Source organism: Panthera onca, chromosome D4 (assembly GCF_046562875.1).
Source record: "Panthera onca isolate mPanOnc1 chromosome D4, mPanOnc1 haplotype 2, whole genome shotgun sequence".
In the NCBI taxonomy this organism is placed as follows: Eukaryota; Metazoa; Chordata; class Mammalia; order Carnivora; family Felidae; genus Panthera; species Panthera onca.
The window spans coordinates 9,968,686-9,990,597 of NC_138351.1; the positions used below are offsets into that span (position 1 = coordinate 9,968,686).

General features: G+C 44.5%; 1 protein-coding gene across 8 annotated transcripts in view; it reads right to left on the minus strand.

Annotated features, from left to right (window-relative positions):
• Positions 1–21,912, minus strand: part of SMARCA2 (SWI/SNF related BAF chromatin remodeling complex subunit ATPase 2) — a 179,900-nt gene that overhangs the window by 25,097 nt on the left and 132,891 nt on the right. For 6 of the 8 annotated variants that reach the window (XM_060610133.3, XM_060610135.3, XM_060610136.3 and 3 more), the window contains exons 28-29: positions 12,519–12,736; positions 3,917–3,970 (exon numbers count right to left, since the gene is read on the minus strand). In XM_060610133.3, coding sequence (XP_060466116.1) covers positions 3,917–3,970; positions 12,519–12,736 — 272 coding nt within the window. Of the gene's footprint in view, positions 1–3,916; positions 3,971–12,518; positions 12,737–15,910; positions 16,182–21,912 lie in introns of those variants that run through there. The other 2 variants (XM_060610139.3, XM_060610140.3) reach the window with 2 other exon arrangements.

A 21,912-nucleotide genomic window follows, 5' to 3' on the forward strand; every position in this document is an offset into this window, starting at 1 on the left:
ATTATTACTTATCTGCGTAGACAAGCATTTTGAGGAAACTTTGGGAGAATCTACCATCTATCACTGGACTCTTCTAGAAAGTGACTCAGGGTGTCCAGTTGCTTTTCCCCCTGTACTCGCCTGACATTTCCTAAGAGCAGGTAGAAATATACAATTGTAACTGCCCACCTGTCCACCTGAGACCTTGGTCGCTGATTATACCCTCTCATCTCGTAGACCTGGATGTGACTCAAAGAATGCGTTCCTTTCCAAAGGCAGGGACCTACCTGCCCTTCCACTGAGTATTTTGTCCTCTGCTCCATCCCTTTGTCTCTACTTGGTAATAGTGAAAACACTTCAAAGCTTTAGGCTGAAATGGGACCAAACTCAAAAGCACACAGCTTGGCAAGCAAACAAAATCAAATGCCTCCCACCTGAGCCTCCAGTCCCAAGTGTCATTTTGTTAAAGGGACAGGTTCAAGGGGACACCAGAGTGCTGCTTTGTCCTACATGGCTGTTCTAGCAAATTCTTAAGAAAGACACAAATGAGGCAGACCTTGCCCCATGAATATGCAAGAACATCGATGCCTGATAACTGCCATGTCTCAGAGCAATCCGTTTTATTAAAATGCCTGTAGAGTGGTTTTAAAGACAGTTTTATCAGACCATAAAAAAATCTATTTTGTTATTCCAGCTGGGACTGTTCCTCCTCCCTCAGAAAGAGGTCATTTATGCTGGTGCTGGAGTACAGCTCTGCGAGGCAGAGGCCCTGTGCTTCCCCGGTCAGACTGACCCTGGAGGCCTCAGGGAGGCCCTGTGTGCCTTGGAAAGCAGACAGGCTAAGTTTATTTGTGGGCTGCCCACTTGCTTTATGTGGGTATAAGTGGCTGAGAGAATCATGAAGTTAAGTGTCGAGTTGCCAGGAGTGAAAGTATAAACATATAAAAGTATCAATATTTGTCATGAGGAAAAAATAAAGTACTGAAATCCATATTTCCCTGAGCAAACCCTCTCTGGACTAAATGCAACTTCTAAGCTCCAGTTCAGCACTTCCCAAGGTGTGCTTCAGGGAATACAAGCTTAATGAGTTTTTAACGGTTCTCCCTGGAAAGGGGGGGTTTTGTTGGTCAAAGGAGTTTGGGATACACTGGGATGAACGAAGTTCAACAGGTTACTTGACAAAAGACCTCTCAGAGCCTCTAAGTGCACTGAGGGTTCTCCAAGAGGCTATGGTACCGGAATTTGAGGACCCCAGTCTGGGGAGCATCATCCCAGACAATGCGCAAGGCTATGTACAACCTCACCAGGCTGCAACTGCATAGAATAAACTGTCGGCTGTGATGCTGAGCCCGAAGCGTCCGATACGGGGAATGCACGAGGAAAGGCTCTTCACCTCCAACGAATTTTTCTACAAATGTGTCCACTTGGTCACACTACCATTTTATGGCAATTTCACCATCATCTAATTAGAGCTACTATAGGCAAAGGTGCTTCGGCCCGAGATCCACAGTCATAGCCTTCCTCCCCTATTCAAAGAAATGCAGCATGTCGGGTGCTGACGTTGCTAAAAATAGATTTCCTCTAAAAGAGCTTCTTGGCCGGTCCTGGAAGGATGGTCAATACTAGCAACATAATCACAACATCAAGGGCTGCGAACAGCCATAGAGAGGGATCGGATTTCCTGGGATGGAGTACGTGGGCTGGGTAGTCGCATGTGCACGCACACACACACGCACATATGCATGCACGCACACGGTAGGTAGGTATGCACGCAGCACCCAGGCACGTGCGCGCGCACATGCCTCCTTTCCTCCTACCCACATTCCTGAGTGGCACCACGCAGACTCACCACCAAGGACAGAGATCCAAGGGCTGTCCGTGGGTTCTCCTCGCTCACACCTGCTCTGGAATCTTGTCAGTCACGTTCCCACCGCCCCCACGCGAGACCCCCATCCCCTGCACGGCGTGGTCCAGGCCTACTGGGATCACGTGGTCTCTAGAGGGGCCCACGTTTCCATATGGCCAGGGCTGCCCCCGCACGTGGGCCTGGGTGCCTCTGCCTCGCCCACCACCCCCACACTCTCCTCGGGGTTCCCACTAGGCCCACACAGAGACCTGACGCGTCCACCGCCCCTGCCCCATCCGTCCCCTCCCACCGTGTATACACACGCTGTATACTCCCACTGTGTCCATGTTCTTCCTTGACCGCTTTTTCCAACTAGGCTTTAAGGCGTTCCGTCTTAGTCATTTCTCCCCCACTTGCGACACTCGCACAGAGACAGACACGGAAAATGCTCAGCACTTCTTCTGAACGCACAAACACCACTTTCACCCTAACACAGCCTCTGAACAACACACATCATAAACTCGGGGGCTTATGGGAAAGCACAGCATATGGGGCAGTAAGGGACGAGAAAGATGCCAGAGCCTGGAGGGAGGCAAGTGTCGAGCCTCTCTCTGTGGCTCTGGAAATTAGTTTAAATGTGTCTTCGGTGAAAATGTGTTTATCTAGGTCCCAACTACATGCAGCCATATCCTCTCTGCAAAAAGGCCAGGCGTGACACTGGAGGCTTGCAATACCCTTTAAAGTTGTGATTAATCCACTTTTCACGGTCACATGACCATTTTGATGTTAGAGAGGGAAAAGGAGCTTATGTCTGTCCTTGTTTCCTGGGTTGGGCGTCTAGCCACATGGTGCCATTTAGACCTTAAGGCCACCTCTTCATGTTGGGGGACGGGGTGGTGAAGGTGGAAACGTTTACCCAAGATGTTCCCGAATTTAAACGGACCAAACTAATGAAGTCAAGTTATTTCAATCCCAAAATGCAAATCCGGACTGAGTTCTTTCTCATAATGGCCAAAATGTAACATAATTCTTAACATCCTGCAGTTACACATGATGGTTGGAGTGTCTGTCTGGCTTCTGGGATTGAACACTGTTTACCGAACACCAATAGGAATGATCAAAAATCAACCGTCTGGGACAACAGTTCTATCCCCACACAGACGCGGGTAGGCACGAATCACTCCCACGTTTAATCTCTTTACATACACAACTGGGGATCGGCATCCATTCTGGAATGCCGGATGGAGGAGGCTTCAGTGCTTCCTCCTGGCCCTAGACTGGATCCTACACTAGTGGGGGAAAATGCCGTAAAGGACGTTGCAGGGTCAACCGACAAAAGGGCAATATGGCTGAGCAAGTGGCATACCGTTTTGGTTTTTTTTTTTTTTTTTTTAAGTTCAAGCTGACAGAAAGACATCTTCAATGTAGGACTAATCGTTCCTAACCCCGAGAAATCACGTACATCCCCCACTTCCCTTTCGCGACCAACGTCACCTCATTCGCAGGAAATGCCTACGAGAAAGAGCAGTTCTGTTTTCCACCTGCAGCAGCAGAAGCACACAAAAGTCCAACAGACTGGCTTGGGACACTTAGGACCACGGGGCAGGCACACCCAGATGGCGCAGGCAGGGCGCAAACCCCATGCACACTGGGGTTAACTCCAGAACGTCAGACACACTGTGTGCACGCACACATTTGTTCACACCCTGCAGGAGAGCCACGCAGCAGACGGGCTGTTCATGAAGCTTCTACAGCAAGGCAGCACGGAGTGAGGAGGCCCACGGATGTAAGACAGAAGCTGCCCGAGGGAGGGAGAAGCAAGAGAAACCCATCTGTGAGGGGAGGTGGGCAGGCAGGCCGGCAGGCGGCTCCCGACAGCCCTTCTAAGAAGGGCATTTACAGGACGGACACACCCCAACCTCAGCGCAGCACAAACAACTTCAAAAGCCATGGCTGGGGGGTTGGAATATCTGCCTCTCCGCCTCCCACCCCAAGTGGGTGTGGTCAGGAGGCTAGGGGAGCAAATGGGCTGTTTGCTGTCCCGACGGATACCTGTATTCAGAGACAAGGGGATACAAGACAGATCCTGACCTGTTTCCTTCTATTTCCAACTGAGAATTACCGGGCACCTTCTCCACGTTACACCTGCGGTAGAGTAGAAAGAACACTGGAGTCAGAAGACCTGGGTTCGAGTCCCAGTCCGGCTCTTCCTCCTATGGTGGGTGACCTTGGGGAGATTCCTGTCACTTCTCCAAGCCTCAGACTGCTTACCTGCCCGTGTTGTCGACTCAGGATTTGGGGGGGGAAACTACACAATGTTATGTGTGGAACCGCATTCTGGCGCGCACACACACACACACACACACACACACACACACACACACACAGTTTTCGAGGAATGGAGAGAAAAGAAAAAACCTTTTTCGTGACGTCTCTGAGACATTTCCTGCTTCTCTTAAACGCGAACATGCCTGTTACTCCGGTTCCTGCTCCCTCGGCTCATGTTTGATGTGAGCATTAGGGTGCAGCTTCCGTGCACTGCTCCAGAAGCAGCGGGGGGAAGTCAGGCAGCATTTGCAGGGGGTGGGGGAGCATGACCTTACCGGAGTGCTCTTACCATCCGAGGCGAGCCAGCTCCTCACGTGTAAATAAAACGGGCCTAGTACTTACCTCAGAAAGCTGGAGTGGAAACTGAATAGCACACTGCACGCTGCTACAGCAGCCAGCCCTGATTTCTGCACGCCACCCAGGTAGCTGGCTCCACCTCCCAGACCTCCCTTCTCTTCAAGTCAGTCATTTGGACTGGAAAGGACCATAAATGGCCACCTGAGGTCTCCGGCCCTTCTATGGGCCTCTAGGGAAGCCTCTTCCATTGAGAACTCTGAAACTGCTACCCTGGTGTCCCTTTATGTGGCGGGAACCAGAGCAGTGGCCGGGTGTGAGAAATCACAGGAAAAAAAAAAAACTTCCATCCTGTCCAGACCTTACTCTAGCATCCGCAGGCTGCGTGTGGCCGCTCATAAAATCCCTTCTCAGAGCCACTCCCACTCTTCGGAGGGCGTGAGGCACCACACAAAGGGAACGGCATAAACCAAGGAGAAGTGGAAAAAAGGTGGGGGGGGGGGGGCATTAGCTGCGATGTCTAAAATAAAAGGGAGAACAGGAAGGGACATGTTGGCAAACGAAGCTGGGAGGTCACTAAGGCCAGACTATGGAAGACTAGCTTTCCCTGCACTAAGAAGTTTGATCGCACTTGGGGAGGCAATGGGAAGCCATGCAAAGTTACACGACAGTGCGACAGTGAGCTACAGGCCCCAGAAAGGCAGGATGAGGGACAGATTGGAGGCAGGGGACACAGGCAGCACACAGCTGCCCCAGGCCGGGCCTCCCATAACACGGTAAGGGCCTAGTGAAGAAGCATGTGGGGCGATGGAAGACGGAGTACCCGGGAGAGGTGCTGGGGTGCGTGTCAAAGGAACTTTGTACCTGAGCGCGTATCAGAGAGAAGGCACAGAATTGGGAACACTTTTCGTGCTGCTCATTTGGGACACTGGGTTGATGGTAATGTTAACCATGGGGATACAGAAGCCAAAACCAGACCACGCGGTCTCAGGACATGTCGTCAGAAAGGCAGAGAAACCTGGGAATGGTAAATACTCCCTCAGACATTTTATAGAACATGCTGTAAATAATTCAGAGGACGACGGGCAAGGTGCTGCGAGCTGAAACTAATGAAGATTACAGTTCACGGGAGATGCGAGGCTCTGAACAAGAGAGGTCCCTGCAGGATCATTTCGGATGATTCGGATAAGGAGGGCAGGGGGACAGATCTACACAGGTCAGCCATCTGATCACCTTGGGGGAAGGAAGAAAGGTACACGATACCCAACCAACCACAAAAAAAGAGTACAGGGACACACGGATTTGGCTTTAAAAATACTGTTACTACAAATCTGTGTTGGTGAGAGAATCCCAACAGTGGTGTAAACAGTCCGCCCTGGATCGAAGCCTCTGGAGGGTGATCAGTGTGGGAAGCACCTCCCCCCAGCCCCCCCCCCCCCCACACAGTAAATGCACATCAGGTCAAGCACTTGAGAGAAAACCTCAAAACCAGGCAACTAAGTAACTTTTCTTTCTTTCTTTCTTTCTTTCTTTCTTTCTTTCTTCCTTTCTTCCTTTCTTCCTCTCTCTCTCTCTCTCTCTCTCTTTCTCTCTTTCTTTTTTTTAACGAGAGCCCATCCCTTCTGGAGAATGGATTGATGAGATGGGGACCTTCAAAACCAGCAGCTCGGCCTTACTCAACTTGAGGGCTATGCCACACCCAACTTCAGCATGTAAAGGAATTAAACGGTACATTTAGTCCTAAGGCTTGCGGTCTACCCTGTCCTTGGAAAGGAGCTGAAATGTAAAGGAAGGGCACACTGGCTCTCCTTTCCCAGGTTAAATGTCTTTATAATGATAGTTTTTTGTTTTTCTAAAAAGTGACCCTACATAAGAACTAATGTCATCGTGCCCTCATGTAAGAGGCTCACATGACCCCTTGCTTCCCTGAATTCTCCTGGCTGGCCACCTCCTTCCTGGAAGGAAGACTGTCTACCTCCTCCAATGCATGCACCGTGAGCAAGAGGGGGGGAGTACTAGGAGTTTTTTTGTTTTTGTTTTGTTTTTTGGCTTTTCCCCCTCTGGCCCTGTTCTGCAGTACAGGGCTGGAAATACAGGAGGGATGCCATAAATATTTCCAGGATGAATAAATGATTTTCTACACTGTGAGCTGGAATTCAGAACAAGCCAAGACCTTCCACCGCTCTCAGACCTATCAGGAAGGATTCTGCAAATTCAGGTCAAGAAGATGACAGTCCGTCTTTAGGGAGGACAGCGGAGCCTCAACAGGGCCAGGGAGGAAGCAGCCCAGCGGTCACCAGCCCTACCCCCATCACCTCACTGTGGGCCAGGGTTGTGTCCACCCATCAGACCAGCCAGGCAGGTTTCTTCCGCCTCGCCCACTGCTTCCCTGTGTCCGTCCACAAAGCTGGACGTCAAGTCCCAGCCCTCTGCGGACAGCGAGGCGGGTCATCGTAGAATGCTCCTGCCACAGTCTTCAGACAATTGTCAGGGAGGGAAGAGAGGACACAACCTCACCTTCCATTTCCAGATTCTTCAGGGATGAGGACAATGTTCAGATTTGAAAAGTCAGGCGCAATAAACGTTGAACAAAAGCCACCGACGGACAGGACTGTCGACCAGGCGTAAGAAGGTGCTTCACGTGAGTTCAAGTATCCAGTTGCAAACTAATTACATCCTGAAGCACTGTGCGGATTGCTTCTAGTAACGTTTAAGAAATCACAACGAACAGAAGTGGAGTCAGAAGATGAGAGATAAGAGCCAGCGTTCCCATGTCAAAATGAACAAGGAGACTTGAGATTGCTAAGCTTGATGAGGACCCTCCATAAAAAGTTAGAGGAAATTATTCAGATGCCACGGGGCTATTTAGAGAAGATAAATAATATCATTTAAGTACTAGCAGGGGGTCTCTCAGAAAAAGCCATGGCAAGCTAACCTCATTTTATTCTTTCGGCAGGGTTTCTAGGTGGATAGATTGGAGAGGCCATAAATGTGGTATCTCTTGGCTTCAACCTTTCTTGATAACCTTGAGAAAGGACAGACAGAGTGGGGGACACGATGGCGCAGTCCTGTGACACTACAGACGGCTAATCAACTTTAAGGATTGCTGTTTAGGGGCTCCTGGGTGGCTCAGTCGGTTAAGTGTCCAACTTTGGCTCAGGTAATGATCTCGCAGTTCATGAGTTCAAGCCCCGCGTCAGGCTCTGTGCTGACAGCTCGGAGCCGCTTCGGATTCTGTGTCTCCCTCTCTCTCTGCCCCGCCCCCGCTTGTGCTTTGTTTCTCTCTCTCTCTCTCAAAAATAAACATTAAAAAATATATTTTTTTTTAAAAAAAAAAAGGATTAATGGTTAATACATTTATGTCAACCTGAAGTGATTTTCAGGTGCACATGACAGAGATCTGTCCTTTGCCTTTTAGACAGCTTATGGCAAATCTGATGGAAAAAAAACAACAACAAAACAAAAATATTAAAAAAAACCCACAAAACAAAAAACCTGAAATGATTTACACAAGGAAACATGATTTTTTAAAAAGGCATAAAAAGGATGTTATAATAATAGACTGGAAAAATGGGACAAGAATCTGTTAAATGGAGCTGCATAAGGGAAAGAATGAAGTCGGTAGATACAGGCTCAAAAAAATCAAGCGCTTAGTTGACGTCTAACCTTGGCAATATTCAAGGGAAGAAAGAGCTTTCTACACATTTTGGGGCCGGGGAGCTTTCCCATGTTCATGTGTCAGAGCTGTTGGAAGAAGTTAAGACACTCTTGAGGCAGGGTAACAGAATTTTGGTATCCAGACCAGGGAAGCTCACTGCCCTGCAATTAGCCATCAGAATACCTTTGGAGGTATGGGTGCCATATTCTAAATGGGACACTAAGAAAGTAAGATGTGCCTAAGGAAGGGGACCAGGATGGTGTAGGTCTAGACGGCACTCTGAGAGCAAAGGGAGGTGTGTCAGCCTCAAGGAGAATGGCCTGAGGTGGATAGCCGTGCCCAAAGGACAGTGCTTGGAATGCGGACGGACATACTCTCTGAACGTCCAAGTAGAACACCCAGAAGTCAGAAGGGCTGAATCCTATAGGAAAGGATTGTTGTGCTTACAGCTGCACGTCAGTGTCGTTAACTGCCCCCTGACACAGCGCACTAACTCTCGGGAGGGTGCATACTGCTGGATGGCAGTCTGTCAAAGATGGTGAGGGGGGGCACATCTGAGTTGTGGGAAGGTGAGCCAGGGAGAGCGAGGACCCCGAATCCCTCTAGACCTTTCCATTATCCAAGTAATTACGAGCCACGTCTCTAGACTCGGGATGGCTCTCCCAGCCCCTACCCTTCACTATCTTATTCTAGATCTCATCCCAGGGGTAATTTTAAAGGGTAGAGATGCAAACTGGGATGGATCCTTTTTCTAAAGGAAAAGTATCTTAGGTTAAATAGTACATACGGTTAGAACAGGATTTTTAAAAGCCTCCTATAGAAACAGAAAACAAGGCTTATCATAACAAGTCAAAACAAAGCCTTCTAACACTACTTGATTTGGGGAATGAAAATAGTAGGAATGAGCTATAGCTGACCAGTTCTAACTTTAAATAGCAATTACTGCAGAAAGATTTTACATTTGTGTGTGAAACACACAAAATTACTGGCTCTTTGGGGTCACATTTTAAAAAGTATCCTCCTTAAAAAAAAAAAAAAAAAAAAAAAAGCCTGGCACTGAAAACAAAGGCAATAAATAGATGCTTAAATTATCCTAGTTCTTCATAAAAAAGAAAGATACATCTGTCCCAGAATCATGCAAGAACTTTGAAAAAACTGTCTCATGAGAGCTAATTAATTCTTATAGATCAGTTAAATATAGATGGCAATTCTTATCTAATACACCGCTAATCTGTACAACTGTCAGAACCCTAACACTTGAGGTAAGGGGAGGGAAGTTAGTACAGGTGGTATTTCTTGCACAGGTAGGATGAGTTACTATATTAGTAGCTGACTTTAACAGTACAAAAATCTCAGCACATGGAGGGGTAGGTACATTTCCCAGCAGTATTTTTCTAAAACCAACAAAAATATAACAATGTATCCAATTAAGGCCCTCCTAATTTGAGCACCTCCTACTTGAGCACCAAGTTTGGGAAGAGAAATAAAACACCGAAATATTCACAATAAGTGCTTTTTTTTTTTTTCTAGACTACTAACACGAAATATACATGAAACATGCAGCAATGAGAAAGAGGCCCATACTCTCCAGAACGGACCTAAATGTGGGGGCTAACAGAACGGGCCTTAACAGAGTACTTTGCAAGGAAGAGTTAAATAAATACATTGAAACCAGAGAAAACAAGAGGAAAAAAGTACTCGGTGTTTGAATGCTAAAATATTTAAATATTCTTTCCCTACAATACAACCAAAGACATGTTCGATAATCAGTCCCAGTGAAACTGTGTTTTCTGTTTTTGGAGGGTGTGAGGGGACAGAAAGGATAGAAAACGTATTAGCAAGGACGCTTACTTTCAAGTGCTTAGAGCTCCATTTACCCACCTGATGAGCTAAAAGTAGTCTGAAAGGCTGATTATTAATAATTAAACGACTCAGCAAGCAAGCTTGGCCTGCATTAACTCCTCCAACTCGCCTGACGCCTCTGGAGGCAGGTACGGTAATCATTCCATTCTGTGGATGGCGAAAGTGAGGCTCAGAGGGGTTAAGGAAGTCGCCCGAGCGCCCCACAGGTAGTAGATAAATGCTGGAGTTAAGATTCAAACACAGGTAAGCTGAACCCACGTAAGAGCTCGTGTATCAGCAACGGTGCTGTGCTCAGCTGAGGCGCAAGGGATCTAACCTCCTATTCTGTGGTGGTTTCTAGGAAAGGAGTCAGCCCATAGCTATCTATGCCAGGAAGCGCAACACCCAGAAGCCTATGGAGCCAGCAGGTGATATAAATGAGTCAAGTGGGCCGGGTGGGAAAGCACGATGATAAATAGTAAGTGGCACCCCACACTAGAAGGATGATTTAGCAGGGTGACGGGTCGGGGGGAGGGCTGCGGCAAGCTGGAGCAGGAGAGCCCGTGGGGGGCGGTGGGTAGCCATCTCCTCACTCCTACCCGTTATCACCTTGGGGAAACTTGGGTAGAACGCTGCATGATTTTTAGGTTTTTCTAAAAGGACGGAGAACACCTGAAGTTTATAAGAAGTCTCTCCGGGTTTTATGTGTTTGCTTTCTCCCCGTCCCCCACCCAACAACATGAATCATGAAATTAATCAGGCTGTGGGCACTTTGTGGTCCACCAGCTGGTGACCTCTTTTGCACCGTTAAAGGAGGAGCTAGACGTCACCTGGAATAAAAGGCCTAGCTCCTAAACCTCTTCTCGGCTCTGCGCAGTGCTCCTGCCGCCCCAGACTCCACTCAGCAGGTTATGAGCAAGATGCCTGTCAAATACCAAGGTGCACCTGGTCAGAGTAACAGATGTCGCGCTCTGCTCTCCTGAGACAAAGGCAGAGAAGTTGGAGGCTTATGCAGGGTGATCCTCTCTACTTATTTTATTATTATTATTATTATTATTATTATTTATTTTTTATTTTTTATTTTTTACACCAGGGGCTGATAAAATAAGGCGTCATTGTCCAAGCTGGTTTCCCGGAAACCGTTCCTGCCTGTGGCATATCTTCCAGGAGGGCTGGGGGCGAACAGAAACCTGACATAGTTACTGATTCTTGGCTTACGAGGAAGCGTGTGCCCGTTCGTTCAGGTCAAAGAACGGACTGGTGGGCCAATCTTCCTTTCTGGATGGCTGTCATCCCCCTGTGTCAATGAGTGGCCTCTCCAAACCCAATATAATGGGGCTGCTCTTTGTTGCCACGTGTGAAATATGCAAGGGGATGCACTTGAAAAAAAGAACAACAACAACAACAAAGACAAGTAGTAAAAATAGTAAGCAGAGAACCTAAAAACTCTGGAACACAAAAAAGGGCAGGAAATTCTGACTCTTCCACATACACCTCGTGCTACCACCTGTCACCATTTCTGGAAACTCCTTACAGATAATGTAACGAAGACCCAACAATAGAACCTCTCAGTGGAAAGTTCTTTCCTGGTTACACGACCTCATCTTTATTAGGAGGTTTCTTCCTGATAGAAAACGAGCACTAAAGTCGCAAAGAAAAACTAAAATCACAACTTCGTTATGTGTGTTAAACATTCCTGGGTGTACAGAGCAACACTACTGTAAAAAAAATAAAAATAAAAAAATAACCAAAACCGGATTAAATGCCGCTGTGCAACTGCGAGAAATACAGTGTTTAATTCTTTTGTTTCCTATCAACTTTTCAACTGGAACGAGATGTGATCTTTCTATGAAAACTGCATCACATGATTATCAAGCAGAAACCAAAACAACTAACCAAAATGTAGCCCAACTAGTTTATCTACTGTGTCGGGCTGACCGACACAGGTCTGGGGATGATAACACGCCACGTGTGTATCTCCACACTCACACTGAAAAGGTCTGTGAAAACGAGGTACATCTACCAGAAAACCATGCGGTCTATGCAGTGTCATTAGGAAGGAGGAGATGTTGCTCAAACAAGGGCTCAGAAATACAAGTGTGTTGGAAGGAAAGAAGGAATCGTATTTCTGACGAAGCACCTCTTTGGTTTTAGACAGAGTCTCGACACGAAATATTTACCTTAAGTATGCTAGGATTCTTCTTTCCCAAACAACTCAGCCCAAAAGTATAATTTCACGATGTCATTCCAGTCCTTCTACAAACAGGATGGTATTTCACAGATCCTTAAGAGTCCTGACTCCTCCAGTTTAGACTGTCTTTTTAATTTTTGTCACCTACACTATTTTCAAATATCCTCAACAATGCCTGGGAAAACAGCACACAAAACAGCAATGGCAGCCATTGTGAAAATGGTACGACGAGGTTTCTGACACCTTTGGGCAAAAGCCATGAAACACAAAGCAGAAAGAACCTTACAACCCAGCGCATGCCTTAAAATACATCTTGCTCGGTAGTGAGTATCAACTCTGTCTCCGTGGAGGGGAGCAAGTTGTAGGAGTGAAACACTCACCTGTCTTTGTAGTTTATTACAGTATCAATGATTGCGTTCATCTGCTTGGTCAGTTTGGGGGGATTGGGGGATAGTTTCTCAGCTGGAGGGCGGCCTCTTCTCTTCTTAGCTTTTTCCACGTCTTCTTTGGCAGGATCTTTATCCACATTTCTTCGTCTTTTCCGCTTCTTGAGCCGTACCTCCTCTTCCATTTCTTCCAAATTGCCGTCTTCGATGGCCTGTTGTAGTAGGGAATGAAGGAGGAAAATTCAAGATAAGAGGTTAATCAAGAAAATTTTAAAAAGCCAAGGTGAGTGATGAGAATCAAGTAAAACTAACAAAAATAAGATTAAAAATACAAGTTAACAGTAATCAGTCAAGTAAGAAGAGGGAAGACCGCCATATTGGATAAAATAATTCTTTAAGCCAAGTCTAATCTGGGAACAAAATACAGCGAGGGCAGGAAACACTAATAGTAAGAAGAAATGACAAATACAAAAAGGGCGACACATGTGAAGTGTCTGAAAGGTAGCTGAATCCAAATGAAATTTTAGCTCAATATAAGAAAAAGACCTGAATTGTTTTACTACTATAAAAGGGGGGAAAGGTAAAACAGAAACAAAACAAAACAAAAAAGAGGTGGGTGAAGAAAAAAATTCCTCTAAGAATACATCCTTACGATCATATAAGCTCTGACCCTTCTCTGGGCTTTTACATCAATGTACTCATGATTCACGACATAAATCCCTATTCCATCCAGATTTTGTTCTAACGTAGCAATTAGTAAACAAGGAAACAGGAAGTACAAAGCCACATTCCTTGGTAAATGCACTTAAATCATCTGATAAAGAACACACACACTCACAGACAACAAACACTTTTTTCCAATTACCTGCAAACGCTTGCTTTAAACCAGAGCCAGCAGCACTAATGCAGAGAGATAATAAAATAGCTATAAAAACAACCAGGTATAAAAGAAACCTGTTCGTAAATGGCTAAAAGATCCATGTGACAGACCCAGAAGTTTAAACTTTTTTTTTTTTTATCCCCCTGGTAAATCTCAAAACTTAAGAAAAATAAAGAAAAACTGCAATGAAAAAAAAAAAAACGAAACAAAACAGATAAAAGAAAATTTGACCATGAAAAAGAAAAAAATTTTTTAAAGACCTTTAAATTGCATTTCAGGATTGCTTTCTCACACAAAATAAACTGATGTTGTTATTTGTTCCTCCTGGCTCTCAATATTGCTTCCAGTATGCAAATGCTAATCAATCCTTTCTCGTAGCTGAAAGAGCCCTAATCATAAAGCAATTACCTTCATTTCTCCACAGCACCAAACATGGCTAATATTTATGATCATGTGAGTATAACAATCAATATAAAGAGTGATTACAGCTCAGACATAATTTCTTTCACTTGTGTACAATGCCTCCTGAAAAAGAAAGGTTTTATGAAGAAAACCTGGTGCAGAACACAAAACAACCTGGCATGTTAAAAATGCTAGTGGGATTAAAAGAATGTTTTCTATGCATCTTCCAATGTGCAAACCCGAAGAAGCAACATGCACACAGACAGAATCCTAAGGGACAGTCTGAGGCTAGGCCTTAATAATCAAAAGACAATTTCCATCACGATCCTACAGTGTTCAGATAACCACTATGAAGGAGGCGAGATCTGATGAGTTATGAGGAAAAAGAAAAAAAAAAAAAAAAAAGAGAGAGAGGAAAAAAAAAAGCTTCCACATTATTTCATTAATATTCATTTGCCTAAAAGCAGGACACCCAAACTATACAGCTAAACACACTGCAGCTAAGCGAAGATTAAGAAAAGGAAATTGTCCCGCAAATGTTGGGGACTGAACATGCTAATAATAAATACAGCATGCAAGGCTGTCAACAGTTAATGGTAATGCTCTCCTCAAGCACCCAGTTGCACACAGAAATACGGAGAACACCGGCTTTTGATGTGTTACACACCTACACATGCCTGGGATGTAGTTCTACTGAATCTTCAAGACGGCAACGAAAAAGGATATTTACCTTACCACTATCGGCAGGCCGGCTATCGGAAATCACAGTTAGTGGGGATAAAATTAACAAGCCAGCAAAGCAGCGAGCTGCTAGTCTCTTCATCAGCTGATCAGGAAAAAAAAGAGAGCTGGGGAAAGGCTATGTTTTCATATACAAGTAATTTTATTTTACTGAAAATTTAATACTGAAAGGATTGTGGATACTCAAATCTGCTGTTTCATTCTACCTACTACAAGGCCCGAAGCCTTCCTCCTTCAGCCTGTTTTAATATTGACAACTACTTATCATATTTTTTCCCCCCTTATTATTCCAGGAAGCAGAATTAGAGATTTTTTAGCTCAGATGGTTTCTGATTCTTATTCTCATTTTAACAATTAAGCCAGTAAGGAAACAAATTAATATTCAATTTTACTAAAAAAAATTAAAACAGTTTAAGCTTTTTTTTTTCTTTTTTTGGTATCTTAAACCTCATTTTAGTGCCTTTAAAAAAAAACAGGCTGCATGTTTTTGGAGCAATCTCAGATGATCTTTTTTTTTTTTTTGGATAAAAGAATTTTTTCATTAAATGCATGTCGGTAAAAGCAATGTGCATGTTTCCCAAGTTCAAACATTTTAATACAATGTCATTCTTCTCTTTAAAGAAAATCCCGAACAACTGTGATACTTCCCTTTCAGTTTCGTGCTGTAAAATTTTTCATTGTTTTTCTTTTCAGTGGGATCCATGAAGAGGGGGAAGTTGTGAAAAGGAGATTTCTACTCTCACCCCCTCCCCTTAATTTTTGGGGGGAAAAACGGAACAAAGCATAAGCTTATGATATTTGGATTTATCAATCTCTAAATCTGGGAATAGCTAAGAAGCGAAAACAAATAGCAAAAAGGAACTAATGGAACAATGTTTATTGCAATTGCTCATACGTGCAGATTCTTATTAAATTTAGATTTTTGGAATCACAAGGAAACACACAAAGTACTGACCATGATTCCCCTTAAATTAAGGTTTTATGCAGGAATGCCGTCAGCTACAAAACATCTTCCCTCCTCCCCAAAGACCCCAAACACATCCATATGCAGTACTTTATGTTCAGGGATTTCTAAGGGTCTTTTTCTAATGGAAATCAATTCACTAAAAATTTCCCAGTGCTTTTCCCACTTAAAGAACTAGAGTAAGATTACTCCTGCATGTAAGTAAAATTATTCATGGAAATTTAAAACTGTTCTTTTATTTAAAAAAATTATTTATTACACTGGCTCAACAGACTCAACTCAGTGCTAGGCGAGGGGGGGGGGGGTGCCACGAAAAAAAAAAAAAAAAACTTGCTACACAATGCTAAAGTACTACCCCGAAAAGAATGCCCTTCCAAACCTTTTACCAGCACAATAATGAAATAAATCACAGAAGCAAACCCCCAGTTTCCGACTGGTGACGTGTTGGGCAAGAGTGCGAGCCCTAATTCAACATACAGACGGCTCCCATGCTGAACTGCCTCTAGATTTAATGAAGTGAATAGGAAGGAAGTCGGGGGAAAAAAAAGTGTACAAATAAGAAATTAACACTTTCCTTCCCTCTCCGAACGGTGAGATACAACTACGGCGAAGTTTGGTGAGGCACTTCTTTCCTTAAAGGCACACTGCACCCATTTGGCTCCGAATGTCACTAAAAAAAAAAAAAAAAACCCTTCTGGTGATAAAAATCCCCAGCCAAGTTAAAATAGTTAAGCATATTTCAGCCTGTGTTTTTCCTGAATGAAGCTGGGAATTACTCCTTCCTCCACTGGATGGCAACCTTTTCTCCCCCCCACCTTTCTTTCTCTTTCTTTCTGTTTCTTTCTTTCTTCTTCTTCTTCTTCTTCTTCTTTTTTTTTTTTTTAAGAATACATTTTCACAACACCAGAACCGGATAAAGACTGGCTCCTTCTTCAATTAGCTCTGAAGAAAGCGGCATGTGGGTTCTGGTAACAAAATGCAGGAGCCAGTCCTGCAGGGTAAGCGGTTTCCGAGCAAACACTTTTCGCAGTCTGCAAGGCACATGGCAGACTCGACTGAGGAATCAGTCACCACACGTGGGTCTGGTGGTGCCCCTGTCATCCCGACACATGCCGTGTCTTTTAGGGGAAGAGAGACAGTCGGCAGAGTGGGCATTATCCCTGCTCTCGTCTCCCCGCGCTGCAAGGGGGTGCTGTGAATACGGGACTTCACAACCCTACCCGGCGGAACAGAAGGGATCCATGCCCGGGGAATAGGTAAACAGAGACAAGCAAACAAAAGCCACAAGCAAGTAGGAGGCATTGTTTCACTGTGGTCGCCTTTTTCCGCCCCGGTATCTGTAAGCCCACCACACAGAGGGGCACAGACCCAGCAGCGGAACAGACCATCTTAGGAAAAATCAAAAGGAGTAATTCTAAAGACATCAAGACAATGCATGGGAAATGTCTCGGATAGGAAATGGGAGATCCAGTATTCTCATACCCAGCTCTGCTGTTTAAATACCACGTTTCTGCCTACGGACAAGGGCTCTGGCTCTCTTGGCGGGTCCTCCTCCCTTAGGAACTTGAATTAGGGTCCCAAAGAGGACCCTAGATGCTGCCTGGGTGGGGGTGGGGTTACAGATTGAGGGCTAAGCACTAAGGCAAGCGGTTAGGACAATTACATATCAATAGGAGTGTTTCCTGGAGACCACTCACACGCTGCTAAACTTGATTCTAATATTAGGGGAGGCTAAACCTCCCTCACGCCCTGCAGAGACCCTGAAAGCCAGTAAGACAGGTAATGATGCCAGAGGCAGCAATGACCAAAAAAAAAAAAAAAAAAAAAAAAAGTGGATTTTTAAAGAAACTTGAAGATTTCACGGGAAATTTTCTTACAATAGGCATCTTTAATAACAGCAACAAATTGAACATGGAGTTCTGGAACTCCTACTAAAAATGCCAGCCCATTTCACCATTGCAGCCACTTGGTTTAATAAAGACCACAGCACTTCTGGATACAGAATTTTGAACTCGGGGCCGTGGACCATTTTAAGGTTTTTGTTTGTGTGTTTGTTTTTAAGTTTATTTATTTATTTTGAGAGAGAGAGTGAGACTACAAGTGGGGTGGGGGTAGAAGAGAGAGAGGGCTAGAGAATCCCAAGCAGGCTCCGCACTGTCAGCACAGAGCCCAAAAGGGGCTTGAACTCACAAACTGTGAGATTATGACCTGAGTCAAAATCAAGAGTCAGACGCTTAACCGACCGAGCCACCCAGGTGCTCCTGGGGCCATTTAAAGTTTTTGATCATTACCATCCCCAAAAGCAACCTGTTAGATCACTAGGCATGAAATCAAACTCCCAAGGTAAAATAAGCTGGACACCAAAGGACAGAAAACTGTGTGATTCAACTTACATGAGGAAGAAGAACAGAGGTCACAAGGCAATGAATGTTGGGGAAAGTGTGGAGTTATTGATTAATGAGTATAGAATTTTGGTTTGGGATGATGAAAACATTCTGCAGTATCTCACGGTGATGAATGCACAGCAAATTAGCTAAAATGTACACTTAGACTGGTTAAGGTAGCACATTTCACATTATGTGTTTTTTACAACAATTAAAAAAAAAAAGTCCCGGGATGGGGGGAATAAACTTTGTAAATATTACACAAAACAAAACAAACCCAACTGCAGGTTCATACATGTTCCCATCACCTTCACACACAGCACACAATACCAGAGAAATCTTGCTGGCTTTCCTTCCGACCTCAGACCTTATAGCATTTCAACAGGTAGCACGTTCAGTCTTGCCCTCCCTAGTGACTAGAAGCCTTTCCAAAAATTCTTATTCATTCATGTGTTATTAAGGAAATACCCAGGATGTGAGAATACACCTGTATAGAAGGACATACCTATCCACAAACTTCAAAGTCTTATTAACAAATGCCTCAAATATTCAAGGAGAGAGATGAATTGATCTCAAAGGGTTTTGTTTTTTTGTTTTTATCATGCTGGCTTTTTCTTTTTTCTTTGTCACTGTGGTGCAACTGACTGATGTCCTATTAATTCAGTGGACCCTCATTTCTTCACTCGTTCCTCAGGCACCAGGGTGCTGGAGACTGAAATGGGCAATGCTGGCCATTAAGTGTGTGGCAAGCGTGTGGAGCCTCTGTTAACCTAAATTTCTGTTCAACGACTTTGCATCACTTTTGCGAAAGTGAACCAAGGTGCTCTTTCCCCCTAACGCCCTGAGGAAGCTACCTAAAGAAACCTAGGGGAAGGGGGGAAAAGGCACGCGTATATAATTGAGAGAAGGCAAATTAGACCCCTATTTCAGGTCAAAGCAGTTGTGGGGTGGGAAGAGGGAAAAAAAAAAAGTTTAGGAAGCATAAAAAGTATTTCAGTCACAGGATCAACTAAGAACCCAGAGGGCACCTTCTGGGGAATATTAAGCACAGTACTCTGTTCAGAACGTGACTGTTAAGAGTTAGTAGAGGGTGGCCCTGTAGACCCTACCACGTTACAAACATGATGTACTGACACCTTTGTTCTCACACGTTAGGCACGCACGATGCTGTAGCTCCCTTGGGTGGAATAAAGAAGCAGAGAGAATTTGTGAGCCAGCAAAAGGCTTAGAGAAACGACGGAGAATTAAAAGAAACACAGTTCTGCTTTCTTCTCCTGAGACCATTTATCAGTTACTGTAACTCGCAACCCACTCATGCCCCAGGGAAGGCTTCTCAGGGAGGCCCGGGTCACTTCACACTTTGGGGTTCTCAGTATGTTAAAATAAACAATGAGACGCCAAAGATAGGTAACAACAGACTGTGGTACAATTTCAATGCTTACAAAGCACAACATGATGGGGGCGCCTGAGTGGCTCAGTCGGTTGAGCCTGTGACTCTTGATTTCAGCTCAAGTCATGATCTCACCGTTTGTGGGATCAAGCCCTATCGGGGTATGCACTGACAGTGTGGAGTCTGCTTGGGATTTTCAGTCTCTCTCTCTCTCAAAAAAAAATCTATATCTATATCTATATCTATATCTATATCTATATCTATATCTATCTATATGTATATATCATCTATATCTATATCTAAACTGGCAGTGCTGGGGGGCTCAATAAGTGTTGGACTTCAGCTCAGGTCATTCATTGGTCTCCTGGTTCGTGGGTTCAAGCCCCACATCGGGCTCTGTGCTGACAGCTCAGTCTGGAGCCTGCTTCGGATTCTGTGTCTTCCTCTCTCTCTGCCCCTCCCCTGCTCTGTCTCTCTCTCTCTCTCTCTCTCTCTCTCAAAAATAAATATTTAAAGAAAGAAGGAAACTTAAAAAAAAAAAAGAATAAGAATGTGATAGTTTTGAGAGAGACAGGTCACGTACAATGACAGAAGTGAACCTCATACGGAGGTCCTCCAGCCAAAGAAATGGTTCTCTCACGGGCTTGCCTGGGACAGGCCATCCAGGAGCAACAGAGCCCTCCTCCGGGCTTCCAAACGACATCAAGACAAAGTCTTTGGGCTATAAACGCACCCTGGGTGAAAAGCATCAAATCCAACAAAAGGGTGGCTCAGAGTAGGGTGCCTGTTCCCCCTGAGGCAGAGGCCAAGACCAGTAATAGCCCAGTTAAGGCAGAGAACACCTAAGGAACACAACACAAGAAATCAAAAGCACTGTAGCCTGGGGCCATCTGGTAAAGCAAAGAGTCTCCTTTCCAACCCCTCTGAAGATACATGGCCTGGTGGATACTTCTAATGCCCCTACACCATCATCATCACCAGCAGCAGCCACAGCATCATCACCAAACCGTGACACGTACTGTTGACACAGGTGCCAGGCACTCAGTGGTTTACATACATTTGCTCATTTAATCGTTACGACGACACTGTGAGGCAAGTACTGTGTCCTCAGAATACAGGTGAGAGACGGAGCATCTCACTCCAGATCATAGACAAGTAAGTAGCGGAGCTAGGATTTGCGCTCTGGGGGTTTGGCTGCATTAAGCCACACCCTCAACCAGGATATTATTCCACTTTACAGCACAAACGAGGACTGAGAGCCCCATCAGGAAAAGGCTAATTACGCTTCCTGGGCTTAGGTGAAGAATGCACGTAAAGACCCAACATGGCGCATCTTAAGGAGACTCTCAGCAGGAAAGATACACGCATGCACACGTGCTCAGTTGTCACTTTGCCTGCAAAGCACGGGGACCATAAAAATGATGGTGCAATTTGAAACTGCAAAAACCCAGTCTAATAATCAGGAAAGCACGATTTCTTCCACGTCCCTTAACAAACGTACACGCCAAAAAATTAAAAACTCCTATTGACGGTTATATGCACACAAGAAAATGAAAAACATAGTAAAATGAGTATCTATTTAGTACCTGAACTTTAAAGCACTAGAAATGAGCATTAAGAGGACTTTTTGGTGTTTAAAAAAAAAACCGTATCAGTATTGGACAGCATTTGCTGTCTTCTCACCAATTAACTTATGATATAGAACAATCCTTTTCCCTAGGCTTTGGCAAAACGCTCAGGATCAGCTTCCAACATTTTACCCTTTGCCCTTTGGATGTCGTGAAATGTCTCGCTCAGATGAACCCTTGAGGTGAGGATTTTGTTCTGTTTTATTTTTTAATTGCTGTCTCTTCCTCTGGGACATCGTCATCCTTTTCTTCACGAGCACCTTCAACCAACTTCCTCTGGCTGAACATCCAGACTGTTCTTTATGGGCACTCTACGACCTTACGTTTTTGTTGGCTTCCGTTCTCCGTAGAGGGGTCTTCCAGAAAAGACCAGTCTCATCAGCAGTCAATATGGGATGATCCTTGGAGCTTGGGTGCAAACTTCACAGCATTCCCCCCCTCGTCGGCCCCTGGCAGTGCCACTAACCCTCTCTGTTCGCACCCATGTCTGAAACCTTGAAATGGGCTTTTTCTGGTAGACAAGGTTCTTCTCCAGTCTCCTCGTAATCACCATGCTTTTTCGGTGCAAAACTTCAACACTTTGGCCTGAACACTGGCCCAGTTGTTCAGGGTTTATATATATATATATATATATATATGTATATATATATATATATATACACACACACAATGTAAATATATAAATATATAATATAAATATATAATATATATTTATGTATAATATATAATATACAATATATACAATATACAATATATAATATATATAAATAATATAAATGTATATATTTTTATATATGTATATATGTATGTCTTCAAAGTAAATGTTCAAATTCAGTTTAAACTGAAATACACTGTGATGACTTTAGCCTTTATTTTTATGTTCATTGGACTGTTTCCAGGGTGGTTTATACTCAAGTTTCACGCAAGACTCCTCCAGTCTTCGCAACGATGCCACCATCTTCAAATCCAGTCACATCCAAATTCACTTTCTGTGCGTTT